The sequence below is a fragment of the Benincasa hispida genome, chromosome 1 (assembly GCF_009727055.1).
Source record: "Benincasa hispida cultivar B227 chromosome 1, ASM972705v1, whole genome shotgun sequence".
In the NCBI taxonomy this organism is placed as follows: Eukaryota; Viridiplantae; Streptophyta; class Magnoliopsida; order Cucurbitales; family Cucurbitaceae; genus Benincasa; species Benincasa hispida.
The window spans coordinates 74377470-74395468 of record NC_052349.1 but is presented as its reverse complement, the minus strand read 5'-3'; the positions used below and the strand labels follow the sequence as shown (position 1 = coordinate 74395468).

The window sequence follows — 17999 nt, the reverse complement described above, 5'->3', positions numbered from 1 at the left end:
ATGGCAAAATTTGAAATGAGCGATTTGGGTCTTCTCTCTTACTACTTAAGGATTGATGTGGAACAACAGAAGGGTCGAATCGTGCTCAAACAACCAACTTATGTCAAAAGAATCTTGTCCCAGTTCGGAAGGGCTGACTGCAATGCCACAAAGTACCCGATGGAACCCAAGGCACAACTTCACAAAGACATGGAAGGAGCACCAATTGATGCTACGGAGTACAGAAGCATCGTTGGTTGTCTTAGATACTTGTTGAACACAAGACTAGATCTCTCATATGCTGTTGGGATGGCGAGAAGGTATATGGAAAGGCCTACGACCATGCATCACAAGGTGGTCAAGCAAATACTTAGGTATTTGAGAGGGACAATTCACTTTGGGCTCACTTATGTGAAAGGTCCCTGAGAAGTCGATATATTTGGCTACTCTGACATTGATTTAGCCGGTGATCTCGATGGGAGGAAAAGCACAAGTGGAATGGCGTTTTACTTAAATGAAAGCTTAGTTTCATGGAATTCGCAAAAGCAAAATACGGTGGCACTCTCATCTTGTGAATTCAAGTTCATGGCAGCCACTACCGCGGCTTACCAAGCGTTGTGGTTAAGAAGCCTTGTTAGCAAGTTAACTAGAATGGAGCCAAGACCAGTAACATTGTTCGTGGACAACAAATCCGCGATAGCTCTCATGAAGAATCCCATTTTTCATGGCCGCAGTAAGCACATAGATACACGCTTTCATTTCATTCGAGAGTATGTCGAGAAGGGGAAAATTGTCGTTAAATTTGTCAACACCGGAGAACAACGAGCCGACACACTGACCAAAGCATTGACAGGAGTGAAGTTAGCTGAAGCTGCTATGCGTTAGCTACTTGGTGTTCGTGATTTAGAATCATGTCAGGATTAGGGGGAGTAGTGTAAGCTAATAATCCGGTCATGATTCAAGACTTAATCTTCCGGATCGTGTGGAAGAAGAAGTCCACACTTTGCTATTTTTAGTAAGCATTAAGTTAGTTATCAGACTATAAATGTAAGTCCATCAATTGAATAAAATATAGGAGTTCCATTACTTTTCTTTCTCTCGCTAATATATTTTGCTTCTAGAATATTTTTGTTTTGTTTGTTTCTTCAAATATATATCAGAGTGCGTGAGATTTTTTTTTTTGGTGCAGATCCCTGGTTTTTAAACCAAAAAGGACCACAGAGATTCATTCTACAAGGAGTAGATCGAGAACAAAGTGCATAATTAGTAGAGGAAGAGGAACTTGTGATTTCAAGATCGGGATCGCTTATTGGGATTTAATAGAATTCAAGTCTATTAGGGACTACTTGATGATTCCGAACCTTCTAATTGTTCGCTTATCAGGTCACTGGCTTTTTTGAATTTCTATTTCTTCAACATCACAAACTTCTACTGGGGAGACCCTTTTCTCACTTATGTTTGGAGTTGAGGTCATAGTTCTAGTGGAGATCGGGATTCCTTCTCCTCGGGTCGATTAATTCAAGTTTAGTTAAGAATGATGATGCATTCTGATTACACATGAATCTTTTAGAAGAATATGTGAGACTGCACATCTTTGGGTTGTAGAATATAAAAGTTGGGTTGCATGTTATTAGAACTCATAAGTGGAAATTTAAAGTAGGTGACCTAGTTCTTAGGTGGGGAATGCCTATGAAGGAACCTTTGAAGGTCCTTGAGCGGGAGCGTGGAGATCGATCCAAAATTTATTTCCACAGAATAAAAATTACAGAATACAAATGTTATGCATTATCATAAATTTACAGCATGCAAACAAGAAGGAATGAGAGAATTAGGGTGAGAGAAAACTTACCCTTGAAGAACCCTTCTTCATGTATCACGAATAAACTTGATCCAAATGGTCACCATCATGAAAAGAGCCTCTTGTATTCTCTAATGGGATGAGAATAACTAAGGAGTTGTAGGCTCTTAAGTTTTTGGAAGAGAAGAAGTGATTGGAAAAACTATTTTTCCATAGAAGAACTTCTATCTCTTTTTGGAATTTTGTAAGTCTATTGAGCACTATATCCACACATGCACTAAAATAAAAAGATATAAGGGGAAGAGAGTTACAACTCCCTCCCAAAACTATTTAATATATATATATATATATACTATATGTTATATATAATATAACACATAACCTATAGTTTAATATTGTATCAAATACAATCTAACCTATAGTTTATCAAATACAATCTAACCTATAGTTTTCATTCTCTCAACAGTGCATGATATTTAATATAAATCCTATTTATGATAAAATTAATTATATTAATTCAACTAATATAATTAATATTTGAATCAAATTCAAATATTTATTTTATCTGAAATAATGTATCAAATACATTGTAGTAATTATATCATATATAATTAAGTAGAACTAATTATATCACATATAATTAATTTCCTCAATTAATTTAAACAATTCAAATTAATCCATAATTGATTCTCATTTAATTCCTATTGAGCTACAGAGAGGACCTCATGGACTTGTAGATTAAAGCTCCAATGATACTTGAATAATTAATTAAGCTCTTTAATTAAATTATTCAACATCCATAACTATCAGACACTCCACTAAAGACCGACAACTGCATTCTTCGCATTTTAAATATATTTTGTGTTCATTGGATATAACTAGTCAATAGTGCGATGACCATTCAAGGAAGCAATTTATCTACTTTTCCCTACCTCGGGGAAGGATTGAATTCCGTCTTATGTAGCTGTGTTCCTAGCTCCCCGATTTAATGAATCCCTAAAATGGTAGGTTTATTGAGTCGGCGATCTGGCCACTCTCACCCATATAAATCAAAGGACTATCTTCATAGATAGAAGTTCACAGCTTATTCAGGATTTAGGTCACGTCACCTATGGTCATCGTGGTGAAATGTAAGTCTCTATCATGATTGATATTATATAATGAGACTAGTCATTTCGTGGTCCAGTCTTATACAAACTTCTTTGTATAAAATATCTCCGCTCACATATCTCCACGTGAATGATCAATATCAGATCGTTTGTAGCATTTTATAACAATTGTAACCTCTACAAAGCAAGCCATACTCGTAGTGTTACCAGGATAAGGTACCCAACCCTATCCATCTACTACAGACCATTTAGGTTATCACTTAAACGTGAACACCTATATGTCTTTACATACATGTTTAAGCTATAAAAGATAACCTTGGATGTTAGCTTATTGGTTTGTGGGTTTAATTATATCTAAATGTCAAGTAAAACATTTCATATTTTATTAAATAAATAAAATATTTGTACAACAAAATTACAAAGTACAGGACCCTACGAAATTTAGGGCATCAACCCCAACAACCTAACACTAAGGATCCTAGCAAAAGAGCCTTATGACCGAATTGGGAGGGCCCTTATCAAGTTGCGGAGGTTATTTGACCTAGAACTTATGGTTTAGTTGACATGGGTGGGAAGAATTTGATTCACTCATGGAATGCTGAACATCTAAGCTTTTATTACCAGTAGGCTTCTTAGTATACTTTTATAGTGAGCATTTTGTATTTTCAGCTTTGCTTCAAATTGGTAGTGTGAATTTCATGGTTTATTTTTATTCATGCAATTCAAATTATCTTTCTCAAATTTGCAATAAGCATTTTGAATCTTCTATCTTACTCAAGCAATAATAATTTTGTCTTGTGGGTAAAATTTGTTTTGTTTGAGTGAGGACCGATAGTACTAATTTTGTCGAATCAAAAGCTAAAGCTACAAGTTTCAATAGGCAAAAGTTAAAGCTACAAATTTCAATAGGTAAAAGTTAAAGCTACAAATTTCAATAGGTAAAAGCTAAAAGTTTCAATTGGTCAAGCTGTAAGCTTGAACTGCAAGAAAAAGCTTTAAGCTTGAGTTGCAGGCAAAAAGTTGTAAGCTTGAGCACCAGGCAAAGATTACATGCTCCAATGAGTTCTCTAAGGAAAAAAAAAAAAACAACTGACAAAGCTCACTAATCGAAAGATTACAAGTTGAGAAGTTTTGGATTATTCATCCATATGGTCAATATATCCAAGTTCCACCAATGTTCTCGAATTTGTGAATATAGAATGCCTTAGAGAAATGTGTTGGTAAAGTCTGAGATGTCATTCTAAGGGGCGATTGGTGCTGGTTGGCTCGTAAAAACACCTATGCTTGTCATACTTTGATTTTCATCATCTCGCCAAGCGTTGACTTTGGATTGAACGAAGTTGAAGTCGATGTTGGGGCACTACAAGAAAAACCACCTTTCTTGATGTTTGCAATTTTAAATACTTGACTTTTTTATGAAAAAATGTCAAGCAATAGGTGATTTTAAAGAAAACAAACGTCAAGAATTGATTTTAAAAAGTAGGGATTGTGCATTTTTCCTAAAAAATACAGTACTTGATGTTTTAAAAATGTCAAGTTCAATTAATGGATTCTTGATGTTTTAAAAACATCAAGAATTGTAGAATATACAGGGTGTAGGAGTATATCAGCATGTAACGGAAACAACAAGAATTAGTAAGCATTCTAATTCATTAATTTTGGCTATAAATGAAGCATGCTCATACAATAATAAGAGGGTTTGAAGCCATATCTTTGTAACTTTAGAATCTCTAATTCAGCTGCAAATCTTCTCTAACTCTCGTTGTGAACCATTTCAAGATATTCCTTACTATTCTCTTGGAGTTTTAGATTGAGTTGTGGGACTCAAAATAAGCTTGAATGAAGGGAATTTGGAGAAGAACACACTTCTACACCCACTTGAAGAAAACCTTCTTCAACTTAAATTTTTCTGTAAAAATTCAACTGATGCATGCCTAAATTCCACTTCCATCTTCTCTATTTATTGCAGGACATTCATGCAAAGAAGAAGGCTACATGAGGTGCAGCTCATGCTTGGAAGATTGAAGTAAAAACAAGTGGGAAAATGAGTGAGCTTCTTGTTTAAGATAGTGGAGAAATCCAACTTTTCAATTTTGTATTTTTCCAATTTTAATTTTTTTTTATAAATTTATTTTCAAAATCAATTTTAATTTTCAAAATCAAAACTTTATTAATTTCATAAATTAATTATCTAATAAAATTAATAATAAATAATTAATTAAATAATTTAATTAATTCTAATTAATTTAATATCAAATATTAAATTAATTTTACACAAATTCCATCTTCATGAATTTAATGTTTAAATCATATTTAAATATTAATTAAATTCTCCAATTTTGTTTAATTTCAAAATTAAACGTGTAATTATATCTCATATAACTACTAATTTCTTTAATTCTAATTCGAACGTTTCAAATTAACTTATCATGCTACTCTAAAGCTAATCCATTTATTAGCTAGTAGAGGAACCTCGCGGACCTACCGATCATGAGCTCCAACGATCGAGATTAATTGGCTAAACTCAACACCAAATTAACCCCATTTATTAACTAATGGGTCACTCCACTAAAGCCCATAGTTGCAGTCCCTATATATTATGTCCACTCGATATAACAATGATTAGTAAGTTAACCCTTCATAGGTTGTTCATAATAACGGTTGGGTCAAATGTCTGTTTTACCCCCGAGATTACCTCTTGTTCCTTAAGTTCCACTGATCCTCTAATAAACAATTGGTTTGTCATCCGATCAACAAACCGAGTCCCTCTTAGGCAAATGAGAGGGTGGAGCCTCTTGTTTAAGACCCAGAGTCAACATTTAAGGGAACAACCTCTCCACTATCCCTAAAAACAGGCATGAGTGAATTTATAAAGTAAGAGTGATTGATTTCGTGGTCCGATCTTGTACAAACCCATTGCATAGGACGCCTCCACTCCTCATGTCATAACATATACGAATTAGGATCACATCATTTATGGAACTTTACAACTCTTTATAACAACTGCAGTGTGGGCCGCATCCAATAGTGTTACCAAAATAAGGCACCCAACCTCATTCATATACTATAGATCATTTTGATTATTTACTCGAACCTGATCCACTTTTATGTATCCACATAAAGTTCAAATACTCATGTAATAGTCATGGATCTTTGTAGTTTATTGGATTTATTTCTAAAACGAAATAAGCAATTTATATATTCAATAAAACTTATTGAATTTTCAGAATAAGTTTTAAGACATAAAACCCAACATAGGGTAGCGTTGTAACGCTTAAAAGTAGCATTGCAACGCTATGTGTTTTGACGAAAAAATGAAAAACGTGCGCATCTCATGCACGCAGCGTTGCAATGCTCTCAATAGCATTACAATGCTATGGGTTTCGACGGAAAAATTGCGTCTTCTTCAACAGCATTGCAACGCTATCAGACATATTTAAAAGAAATTTCAACATATTTAGTCGATTTTATTTACAATACACTAGAAATCTTCATGGTTTTTCACTTCTTTTTTATGCATCTTTGTTATTCCATCAATCTTGAAGAGATTCTTCATTGTGTTAAGTAGATTTGAGACATGAACTTTCAAAGTTAGGGCTTAATCTTGATTTTCTTGTTTAGATTGGGTTTAAGTCTTTATTTTCTTGGTTTAATTTGACTTAATCTTGATTTTATTGTTTAGATTAGGTTTAATTCTTGATTTTCTTGGTTTGAGGCATGAAGTTTCAAAGTTAGGGCTTGATTTTCTTGGTTTGAGATATGAACTTTCAGAGTTAGGGCTTGATTTTCTTGGTTTAAGGCATGAACTTTTAGAGTTACGGCTTGAATTTTTTGGTTTGAGGCTTGAACTTTTAAAGTTAGGGTTTAATCGCTCATGTATATTCTTGAATCTCATAATAAACTCTTGTTTAATATTATTCTTGAATGAGATTGAATTTTAGAGAACTTACGAAAGTTGGGACTGACACTTTAATTCAATGCTTTGCCAAAGTTAGGGCTTTAATTTTAGAGAACTTGCAAGAATTTGCCACTTATCTTTAATTAAATGCTTGCCAAAGTTAGATATGTCAATGTGTCTAATTTGTTAGGGCTTTATGAACTAAGTAATGCTTTGCCAAACTTGGGTTCAATTTTTAGTTATTGGAATTAATATATGTTTAGCACATTAGAGGACGTGCACACCTTAGGTTCAATTTGTTTAGGTTTGATTACACCTTGGGTTCAATTTTTTTAGATGTGTTTGTCTTTGTTCTTTGATTTACCTTGAGGTTCTCTGATTTATCTTACTTTCTTGAGGTTGGAATGTTGTAGAGCTAGAAATGACAAGTTATATGTATTGGGAACTTGTTTGTTTTCCACAACTTGTTTTTTGAAGTTGATCATTGTTTATCATCATTACTACAGAAATTGGATTACTTGACGTTTTTCTAATGTCAAATAAAAGGGTATACTTGACACTTATAAAAGCGTCAACTATTCGAGTGTCAAGTATAGTGTGATAACTTGACTTAGAAAAAACGTCAAGTAATATGTTTCTTGATTTTATGTCAATAAAGATAATACACTTGACATTGGTGGTATGTCAAGTTTATTCGAGTGTTAAGTATAGTGTGATACTTTTTGACGTTTTTTATGTGTCAAGTATATGTCTTTTTGTTTTCAAATTAAATGCCCCAATCGATATTCTCATTTTCTACCTTGTATTTCAACAATACAATTACATCAAATAAATAAACATTATACATTTAAGATCTATCAACTCAATATATTCACTAAAAATCCATATGTTCAACTATGAACACCCCTCACAAATTACAACAATATTTCTCTTTCACATGTACATGCACAAAATAAAATCTCAACTATTGCTTTTGTATACAAAACTCAACTTTCAACAAACACAAAAGTGACCAATTGTTTAATAAATAACCTCTCAACAAAGTACATTATTTAATATATTCATTGAGCTTTGAAGTCTAAAGATCGAGAACTAAGGGTCAGGCAAGCCATGTTTAAGCAAGTCCATCTGTAAAATAGAAAAAAGGGATATAACATCAAATTTCAAAATATATAAATAAGTGTTAAAATACAACAACGGAATCCAACCTTTGAAAGGTTCAATAATGATGGTTACAAAACGCAAATTCCAGCAACTATGTAACAATTCCAAAAGAGTTTCAAGGCCTTAATACCTATCAAAACGTCCAAACATCGTTAACTTTGTTGGACAGTGGCTCCAATCCCTTGAAATCTTTAAATTGAACATAAAAAGTTGAAAATAACTAAATTATTAGACCAATACTTCAATGGGTAACAAAGAACTATTAATACTAACCTACAAACTTATCAAAACCTTGCCAAGATCGGTCTCAAACCTATTGGATAGCAACTCAACTCCTTCTAACACTTCAAAATTAATCTCATCATCAAACATTCAAACAAGCAAATCATTACAGAAGATGTTACATTAAAACCCAAATCAGAAATTCATTCAAATACATCCAAAACACTTACTTGAAGTGTTTGCTGAAATCGATGCTTCATTTGAGCCTCGACCAAATTTCCTAAAAAGAAAACAAAAGAGGAACAAGAACACTCATAGACTAATTTATTTGTCCAGTCTGAATATACATCAAACCAAAATTTAATAACAATTTACTAAAAGTTACCAAAATTTTCCAAAGTCAAAACCTTGCAACCTCGCACAACACGCTTCCAATCTTTAAACTCCGCTACAACCTGAATCTATGACCCAAACATAATGGGTGTTTATTAGAACTAACCCAAAATCAAACAATAATCAAGATTATGCATATAAACCCACAAAATTACCAAACCTTAACCAAAACAAGGATTGGAGGTGTTCAGCTACAGATCTGGGTGGGGCTGGGGGTGTTCGGCTGCAGATCTGAGCAGGACTGAAGAGATGAAAGCGGTTGGGGGCGTTCGGCTATAGATCTAGACGCGGCTGAAGCGGTAAAAGCGGGTGGGGGCGTTCGGCTACAAATCTGGGTGGGGCTGAAGATTGGCGAACGATGTGCACAGCTGGCCTGCTGGCGCGGCTAAGCAGACGGCGAGGGAGCTGAGCAGACGACGAGGGAGAGAGCTAGCGCGACTGAGCAGACGACGAAATGAAAAACTCAATAACAGCAGTGTGAACGGAGGTGAGTGGAGAATGAAAGCTGACGACGACTAGGGCTCTTGACGCATGGAAGAAGAAAAAAAAATGGGGGGAAGGGGAAGGTTGTGAGTGAGATGGTGAAGGAGAAGAGAAATGGTTTTTAATTTGAGAAGGAAATGAAAATGGGAGAGGAAAATATTATTTTATTTGATAATTTTGGTAGGAGCGAAACCAAATTTGAGAGAGAAATGAAAATGGGAGAGGAAGGGGAACAAAAAATAAAGTCTCTACATGATCGTTGAGTAAAGTAAAGGAGGAGAGAAAGAGTTTTTAATTTGAGAGGGAAATGAAAATAGTAAAGTCTCTACATGATCGCTGAGTAACATTAGACAATCACCCACAAACACCTCGTGATCGCTTACCCAAAACTACATGATCGCTTACAAAACATTACACGATCGCTTACCAGTTTCTATACGATTGCCTATCCAATGCTATACGATCACCTACCAAATTCTACACGATCACCGAGCTCTGTTACACTACACGATCGCTTAGCTTTGCTACACGATTGTTAGTAACACTAAAACGATCGCCCACAAACACCCCGTGATCGCTTACGAGAACTACACGATCGCTTACAAAACATTACACGATCGCTTACCAGTTTCTATACGATCGCCTACCAAATGCTACACGATCGCTGAGCTCTGCTACACAATCGCTGAGTAACACTAGACGATCACTTATACACACCTCGCGATCGCTTACCCGGAACTACATGATCGCTTACAAAACATTACACGATCGTTTACTAGTTTCTATACGATCGCCTACCAAATGCTACACGATCGTTGAGCTCTGCTACACGATTGCTTAGTAGAAGTAGACGACAAGCAGCACATAATTGGAGGCCTATCAAATATCTAAAATATTCTGCCAATCTCTGCTTTTTTAATCCTTTTACTTGACACGAAAGAAATCTCAAGTAAGAGTTTCTTATACTTGACACATGAAATGTGTCAAGTAAGACCTTATATTACTTGACATAAAAATCGTGTCAAGTAAAGGTTCGCGTGAAAATATCTGAAATATTCCGTCAATCTCCGCTTTTTTAACACTTTTACTTGACATTTTTTTGTCCAAAATCATATTATTTGACTTTTTCCACAGAAACGTCAAGTAATTAAAAACTACAAGTGTCAAGTAATGTAGATTTTGTAGTAGTGCATCTTTTCTTACTAGATTTACAATCATGGATAATTCATGGATGCACATGAGTAGATTAACCAAAGATAATGAATTGGGTGTGGAAAACTTCATAAAACTTGGATTTTTTTAATACAAATAGCTCATATATTCATTGTCCTTGTTTGTAATGTTGGGGAATTGTGAAAAGCATAGTAGTAAGAATATTAGAGATCATTTATATGTCAATGGGATTGATGAAAGTTATAAAATCTGGTTTTGGCATGGGAAAAAACTTCCTAACTCATCATTTTGTGGAGAATCTTCTAAGTATGACACCCATATGTATGAAGAGGATGTTGGAAGTTTAAAAGAAATGTTGAAGTTGCTCATGAGGAATATTCAAGAAATCCAAATGGATTTGAGAAGTTGCTTAATGATGCTGAAAAACCGTTATACGAAGGGTGCAAAAAATACATTAAGTTTACTACATTAGTCAAATTGTATAATTTAAAAGTTAGATATGGATGGAGTGATACTAGTTTTTCAGAACTACTCAAAATCATAAAGGAAAATTTGCCCACTATCAATGAGCTCCAAAATTCAATGTATGAAGCAAAAAAAACTTTAGGTGCAGTAGGAATGAAATATGAGAAGATTCATGCATGCCCTAATGATTGTTGTTTGTGTAGAAAAGAATATGCAGATGCAATTGAATGTCCTGAATGTGGTGAATCAAGATGGAAAAACGGGAAGGATACAAAATGTGAGAAAAAAAACAGATACCTTAAAAAATGTTATTGTACTTTCCACCAATTCCACGATTCAAAAGGCTTTTTAGAAGTATTGATTGTGCTAAAAACTTGTTTTGGCACGTTGGTGAAAATATTGTAGATGGTAAGTTTGTTGGGGTTGATGCCTTAAACTCTCATTGGGTCCTGTAGTTTGTAAACACCTGTATTGAACAAACACTTGTGAGTTAATAATATGAGATATTTTTTCACTGTTGTCTATAAAACATGAGATGTTTTATTTGATTTACCACAAACCAACAAACTAAGATCCCTGGTGTTGTTGTAACTTAAGCATGTATGTGGAGACATACAAGTGAATCATGCCTTAAGTGATAACCAAAATAATCTGTAGTATATGAATATAGGAGGGAAACCTTATCCTGGTGACACTACGGATCCGACCCGCTTTGTAGATAGTTACAAGTGTTGTGACGTGCTACAGATGGTCTGATTTTGATCATTCATGTGAAGACATGCGAGCGGGAGTGTCCTATACAAAGAAGTTTGTATAAGATCAGACCACGAAATGTTTAATCTCGTTATATAATGTCATTCATGATAGATACTTCACTTCACTAGGATGACCATAGGTAACATGACCTTAATCCTAAGTGAATTGGGAACTCTTGCCTTTGAGGGCAGTCCTTTGATTTGTATGGGTGCGAGTAGCCAGATCACCGACTCAAACCTACCACTTTGGGGATTCGTTTGATTGGGGAGCTAGGAACTCAGCTACACAAGATGGAATTCACTCATTCCCTGAAGCAGGGGTAAATAGATAGATTGCTCCCTTAAGGGCTGATTCCGAAGCTTGAACGATGTGGCGCCACACATCTTTTCATGACCCAAGAGGTGTCCACTCATAGTAGGACTATGATGTATTGTTAATTAGGAGGGATCAATGGTATTTAAAGAGTTAGAGATGTAACTATAGGGGCAAAACAGTAAATTGGTCCAGCTGTACTTACGAGCATTTGTGAATGGTTATCGTACTATTGCCTGGTTATATCCGATGGACATAGAAATATATCTGTGAGAATAGTGCAGCTGTCGGTCTTTAGTGGAGTACCCGGTAGTTAACGGACGGTGGATCTTGTGACTAAAGAGTTTAGTCAGCTATTCACGTACCGTTGGAGCTTTAAGCTACAGGTCCATAAGGTCCCCTTAGTAGTTTAATGGATTCAAGTTGAAAAATAAGTTTTTGGGTCAGTTTGAAGTGTTCATTGACAAGAGAGAGTTTGATTATATATGATATGATTAAATTAGTTCAATTATATATGATATAATTGACATGATGTATGAGATATATTAATTGGAAGAAAATGATGTAAATATGATTTATATCAAGTAAAGGAGAAAAAAACCATGGTTTAAATGTTGCATATAATGTGATATTAAAACTATAGGTTATAAATATAATATGATAAGTTAGTTATTATATTTATTTATGATTAAAACAGTTATGAGATAATTGTTGGTGGTTTCTCCTTAACCGCATGTGAAAGTGGGAGGTTTTATTCAGTTTTCATAACTGAAGGATAAAATGAAAAATGTTTTCATTTTGGAAGAGTATTGAAGAATCGCTTCATTAGAGTGCACTACCTATCATTTAGCTCACGAGAGACTACACAACAACTTCAAGTGTTTGTCTAAATGATTGTGTACACACGCTGTTGACTAAACGATCGTGTAAAGTTGTACTAAGCGATCGCGCGCTTAAGCGAGCGAGCTTCTCTAAACGATCAAACCTATTTTACTAAACGATCATGTACCTTTACTAAACGATTAAGCACAAGTCTATACGATAGAATCTATAATCTCCCACTTGCTTGGTTGTTGAGTTCGATCATAGTTTCCTCATTCCCTCTACCAAATCCAATAAAGCCCACACCTCCTGGATTCTCACTCCGAGAATACCAAGGTCACTAAGTGGTGGTGTCCGAGAGGTTGCTTGTTCGTGGAGAAGACTATTCGTGTGCTAAGCGACATCGAGAGATTTGGGTAGACGATTGAATTGGCGTTCTAAGTGACAATGAGAGGTGCTGGTCCAAGAATCCACGAGAGCAGGAGAAAGTTAGAAGAAGAGTTCTTCAAAAGGTATGTCTCTCGTTCCTTTGTATTTAATTTATGAAAGCATGTCTTAATTTGTTCTGAAATACATAACTAGTTTGTATGTTTGTGAATGTTTGTAATTCTGTCACAATTAATTTGGAACGATCTTGCTTCCGCTCATAGGTTCTCTTTGATAAAAGTTCCTTTAAAGTTACAACATCCAATAGACTCTTTGGCTTGGAAGTTAGTAGACTCTAAATGGCCAGACTTTGATTCTGAACCTAGGAATAGTAAGATAAGTATTAAATTTACTTGAAGTATATGACATATAGCTTAATTATATTAAATTTTGTTTCTTTTTAGGATGAGATCTCAAAGAATAATACAGATCCATTGTGCCACAGACATCATTCTCCCAATGATATCTTAACACAAGCTTTGGGTACTCAAGAAAGGCACAGGCATGTGAGTGGGGTTGGTGGTTTTGTTACTCCAACGATTTACTTTCATACAGTGAAACAAAAATCAAAACATGGGAAGGATGAAAACAAGGAAATTGTAAGTGAGAATGAAGCACTTCGTCAACGTGTTTGAGAATTAGAAGCTCGTCTTCAAATGTCATCTTCTACAACATTTTCTGAGCATGGAAGTTGCTCTAAGCAATTTTTAACATATGGGATCGAACCTCAAGATAAACAAAAAGACAAGATAAAGATTGCATATGAAAAGAAACAGAAAAAGAAGGTTAAGATGGAGGAGATTAAGTCCCTAGAGAAACAAAGAGACAAGATAAAGGTGAATGTAAATTGCAATGTAGAAGATTTGAAAATCTTTAAGGTAAGTGATTCTAATAAAATCAATAAGTTTATCAAATGTCTAATTTTTCTACTTTATATACTTTTGTTGCTATGATTTTGTTGCATTAGGAGAAATCTTCAATGGGAATGACTAAGAAAAAAGAAGTTAGTGACTTAACATCGGTTCTTCCGGTATTTTTGAAATCCATTTTTAGATATGCTGAGAAGGTGAAAGCCAAAGAGTAGTATTTCTTTACAACTTCTAGTTAGACTTTTTGGCATCAGTCGAAAGAGTTGTGTCCTGCGAGAGGACATAATTAACTTTTGTAACATGGATGAAGTCAAGACAATGATTTTGGTGGCTTACATGGCATAAGTAATGTTATTACTTTTGTAGACTTCAGTTCTGACGTTTCTTTCCAATTTTGGTCATCTATATTAATGTTATAAATATTTTGAAGGTACTTGCACTCATCCTTTATTGATTCAAAGGAAATTTCACAATACACTTTTGTAGATCCATCTCTCATTTCCTCTAGACATAAGTCTTAGGAAGTTAAAACTCGAAACCTGTGTAGTAGACTGATGGTCTTAGAAGCAAACCAAATAGTTCTTGCTTCTTTTAATCCTGGGTGAGTTAAAACACGTTTTGTTTTTATCAATTTCCATTAGCAATAAAAAAACAAAGTATATTTTATTAAATAGTGGTCATTGGACACTACTTGCTATAAATGCATACGATGATACACCTAGACTCAATAAGGACAACATCACGGGTAGATATACGATATATAACTAACACATAAGTTAACCTTTTTCATTTGTAGTGTTTGTTTTTAAGTGTACTTGATTTTAGAATAATTTGTGGTTATTTCTTGATTAATAGGGAAATGGCGATGTTTCAATCTCAATGGAATATTAAGAAAAGCCGGAAGCAAACCTTATGGAGAACAGTAAAGGCAAGTATAAATTAACAATGACTACTTATTCATCATATTAAGTACACATCTAGTGCGTAAGGATTACTTCCTTCTTATTTACTGATTTTTTCTCTATAGTGTCATCTACAAGTTGGGAGTACCGAATGTGGATACTACATCATGAGGTATATGAGGGATATTGTGACCAAAAGAAGCATTGTTATCTCAGATTTAGTATGTTATCGTTATTTCGACATTTCAAATAGCATAGGAAAAAAAAGAATCCATTATAATATTTGGCTTTTATGTTCATAGATTGATAAAAGGAAAACATACTCACAAATTGAGTTAGATGAGGTGCAGATAGAGTTGGCTGAATTTTTAGATTGCTATATGTGATTGTGGTTGGTCATTTTGGATGTGTTTGTTCTGGCTGATTAATTTCTGGATTTACTTCATATCCATATAGGTATAACTATCTTTTGGATTAGTTCATATCAAATACGCACGGGGGAGGGGGGATAGTTTTGGATTGGTACATGTGTGGGTAGATGGATGGTTTTGTTGATAGAAGTTTTGGAAATATATTTTTCGAAACTGTTCATATTGGGTTGACTGCTAGAATTATGTTCCTTATATTGTTTTGGAAGTGTCCATATGGGTTGACTGTTAGAATTATGTTCCTTAGGTTGTACTATTGACAATGTTAAAGAGGTTAAGTTTTTATAAAGAGATATTGGTGGTTTTTTTTGTTGATATATAAGTTTGTAAATGCGTGTATATTATTTATTTGATTGATGAATGTATGTCATATATATATTAATGTGATTGTTGGATCAAAATACAGGAGCAATTATAGGTAAAAATGTCAACATTATAGATTTTTCTAAAAAAATCACAAGCAAATTTCTTGACGTTTTTTAAATGTCAAGTTCACAAAATTTCTTGACTTTTTTTTCCTTATGAAGAATGCTCATATTCTTGATATTTCAAAAATGTCAAATGTCTGTGTTTCTTGACCTTTTTTAAATGTCAAGTTCAAAAAATTTCTTGACGTTTTTTCCTTGTCAAGAATGCCCATATTCTTGAAATTTCAAACATGTCAGGTGTCTGTGTTTCTTGACATTTTTTAAATGTCAAGTGTCACTTTTCTTGACATTTTTAAAACGTCAAGAAAATCGACATTCTTGACACTAGCTTCCTTGACATTTTAAAAAACGTCAAGAAAAGTAGTGGGGTATTTTGTTCGTACACTACCCACGACCAACGTAACTCCATACTGGAGGCAATCATCCTCTATTTGGTGGTAGGCTTTTGTTTTTTTGAAGTTCTCAGTCAAATATTTAGCATTGGATAACTTAGCCTGAGCTTTCTGCAATTCTGCTTCAACAACAGACAACTTTTTCTCCAACTTGTTTATTAAAATATGGGAAGCATCATATCGAGATTGAAATGTCATTGGAGATCCTTGGGCATTAGCAAGCAAGATGGACACCTCAACATGAAGATTTAAAACTCGATCAAATTCTTATCAAGAGACGTAGTTTTGTTTAAGAAGTTCCACCTCGTTGCTTAATCTTTCATGGTTTTGCTTGTGACAATCCACCTTGTTGCTTAAATTTTGATAGTCTTTGGACATTTCATAGGACGCCTGAAGAAAAGAAACAAGAAAAATAAAAATATATAGCTGAAAAACATAAAGATCTAGTTTAGTAGAGTCACTTACCATGCAGAGGTGCTGGTTGGCTTATTTCATTCATGATCTTGGATAGGCGTGCGATCGGGTCAACACTCTCTCCTTTAGACATGCCCATTGATCCATAGCTTGATTCAAGAGCGCAACCTCATCCTTTACAGATTTATATGGACCGTTGAAGTAAAAAAGATCAGGCGTAGATGACCTAGCCCCTTTAATAACGGAAGGGGTTGGTAATATTATGGGTTGTTGAGAGAAGAGTGGAAAGGCTTGGAGGCATGGACGTCGGGAAGGTGGCTCTTCAGATGAAGGCGTGGATGGGGTCAATACTAGTTGGAGCACCCATTGAAGAGATTATGGGGATAGAGATAGTAGAATGGGCATGAGAAGTGGATGCACTAGTTCCCAGTGCAGCAGCCATTCCCTGGCGCATAGATTTGCGAGGTGCCATTTCCAAATAAAAGGTTAGATAAAGCTATTAAGAGTTTTAATAGGAGATTTTTAATAGCCATTAAAAAGAAAACGAAAGAAAGAAATGAATGAAGAAAGAAATAAAAGCAATACAAACTGGTCAAACTAGTTTGAGTTGAGAGGTCGAGGTTAAAAGTGTCAAGCAGCTTTTGTTGCACCAAGCTAGGATTGTGAGGAGTTGATTGTCAATGGAGAAGGCTAAGTCTCGAAGGTGGCAGCTACATTGGATAGGTTGGGCTTCTTATCAATTTTTATAATGTGAAGCAAAATTGTTAGAATGAGATGTACAAGGTCGGTTCTTATTGATAGAATACATGAGGGACTTACCAAAGATCGCGAACTTGGTCGCTACTAGAAAAGAGAAACCTCCATAATCTAAGGTGAGCCAATCACCACTAATAAAAAATCATTTCTTTTTCCTCCCATTTGTGCGGTGGGGAATGGAACGATGGGATTTCCTATGCGAATAGGAATTGAAGGAGGATTTTATTTTCTAAGTGTATGGAGGGACATAAATTCCTCTGTTGAAATGAGATTTGAATTTCCTAACTTGAGCCAAAGAATGTAACAACCTAAGAGCACACAGTACGAATTGGAAAATAATTGAAAAGGAGCTACATTTACATAAGCTAAAAATTGTTGGATAAAAGAGTGGAAAGGGAGCCTAACTCCATAATTGAACATTAAAGGATAAAAAGCCACTTCACCTTTGGTTAGATGGCTCCTAATCTAGGGAAGGGATTCTCATATGAACAGAGTCGGGAATCTTGAATTTCTTTCTAAGCGAATTCAAAATATTTGTAGTTAGTGGACCTGAGGAAGGAACTGAGAGGGGCCAACTCTTTGTTATGGAACCCTTGTCTCCTTCTAATGTGATTATGTGGTCTTTGGTTAGGAACAAAATCAACATCATCGGGATCGGATAACACATCGACTCTAGAATCTAAGGCTAGAGTGTTTTCCATGAACAAGGATAAGCTAGATGAAAAATGTCCTTGAGGAAGATGGATGAAGATTGAAAGGTGAAGTGTGGTAATGGTGTGATAAGTTAATGTTTTTATAAGAAGATTTGGC

At 34.8% G+C, this 17999-nt stretch overlaps 1 protein-coding gene across 1 annotated transcript; it reads left to right on the top strand.

Annotated features, from left to right (window-relative positions):
- Positions 1-405, top strand: LOC120079143 (uncharacterized mitochondrial protein AtMg00810-like). The gene has a single exon (XM_039033321.1). It carries the CDS (start codon positions 1-3, stop codon positions 403-405), a length of 405 nt encoding a protein of 134 aa, XP_038889249.1.
- Positions 406-17999: the final 17594 nt, after the last annotated feature.

Excerpts from the sequence above, each read along its gene's own strand:
- LOC120079143 (XM_039033321.1), top strand. The coding sequence starts at position 1 with ATGGCAAAATTTGAAATGAGCGATTTGGGTCTTCTCTCTTACTACTTA.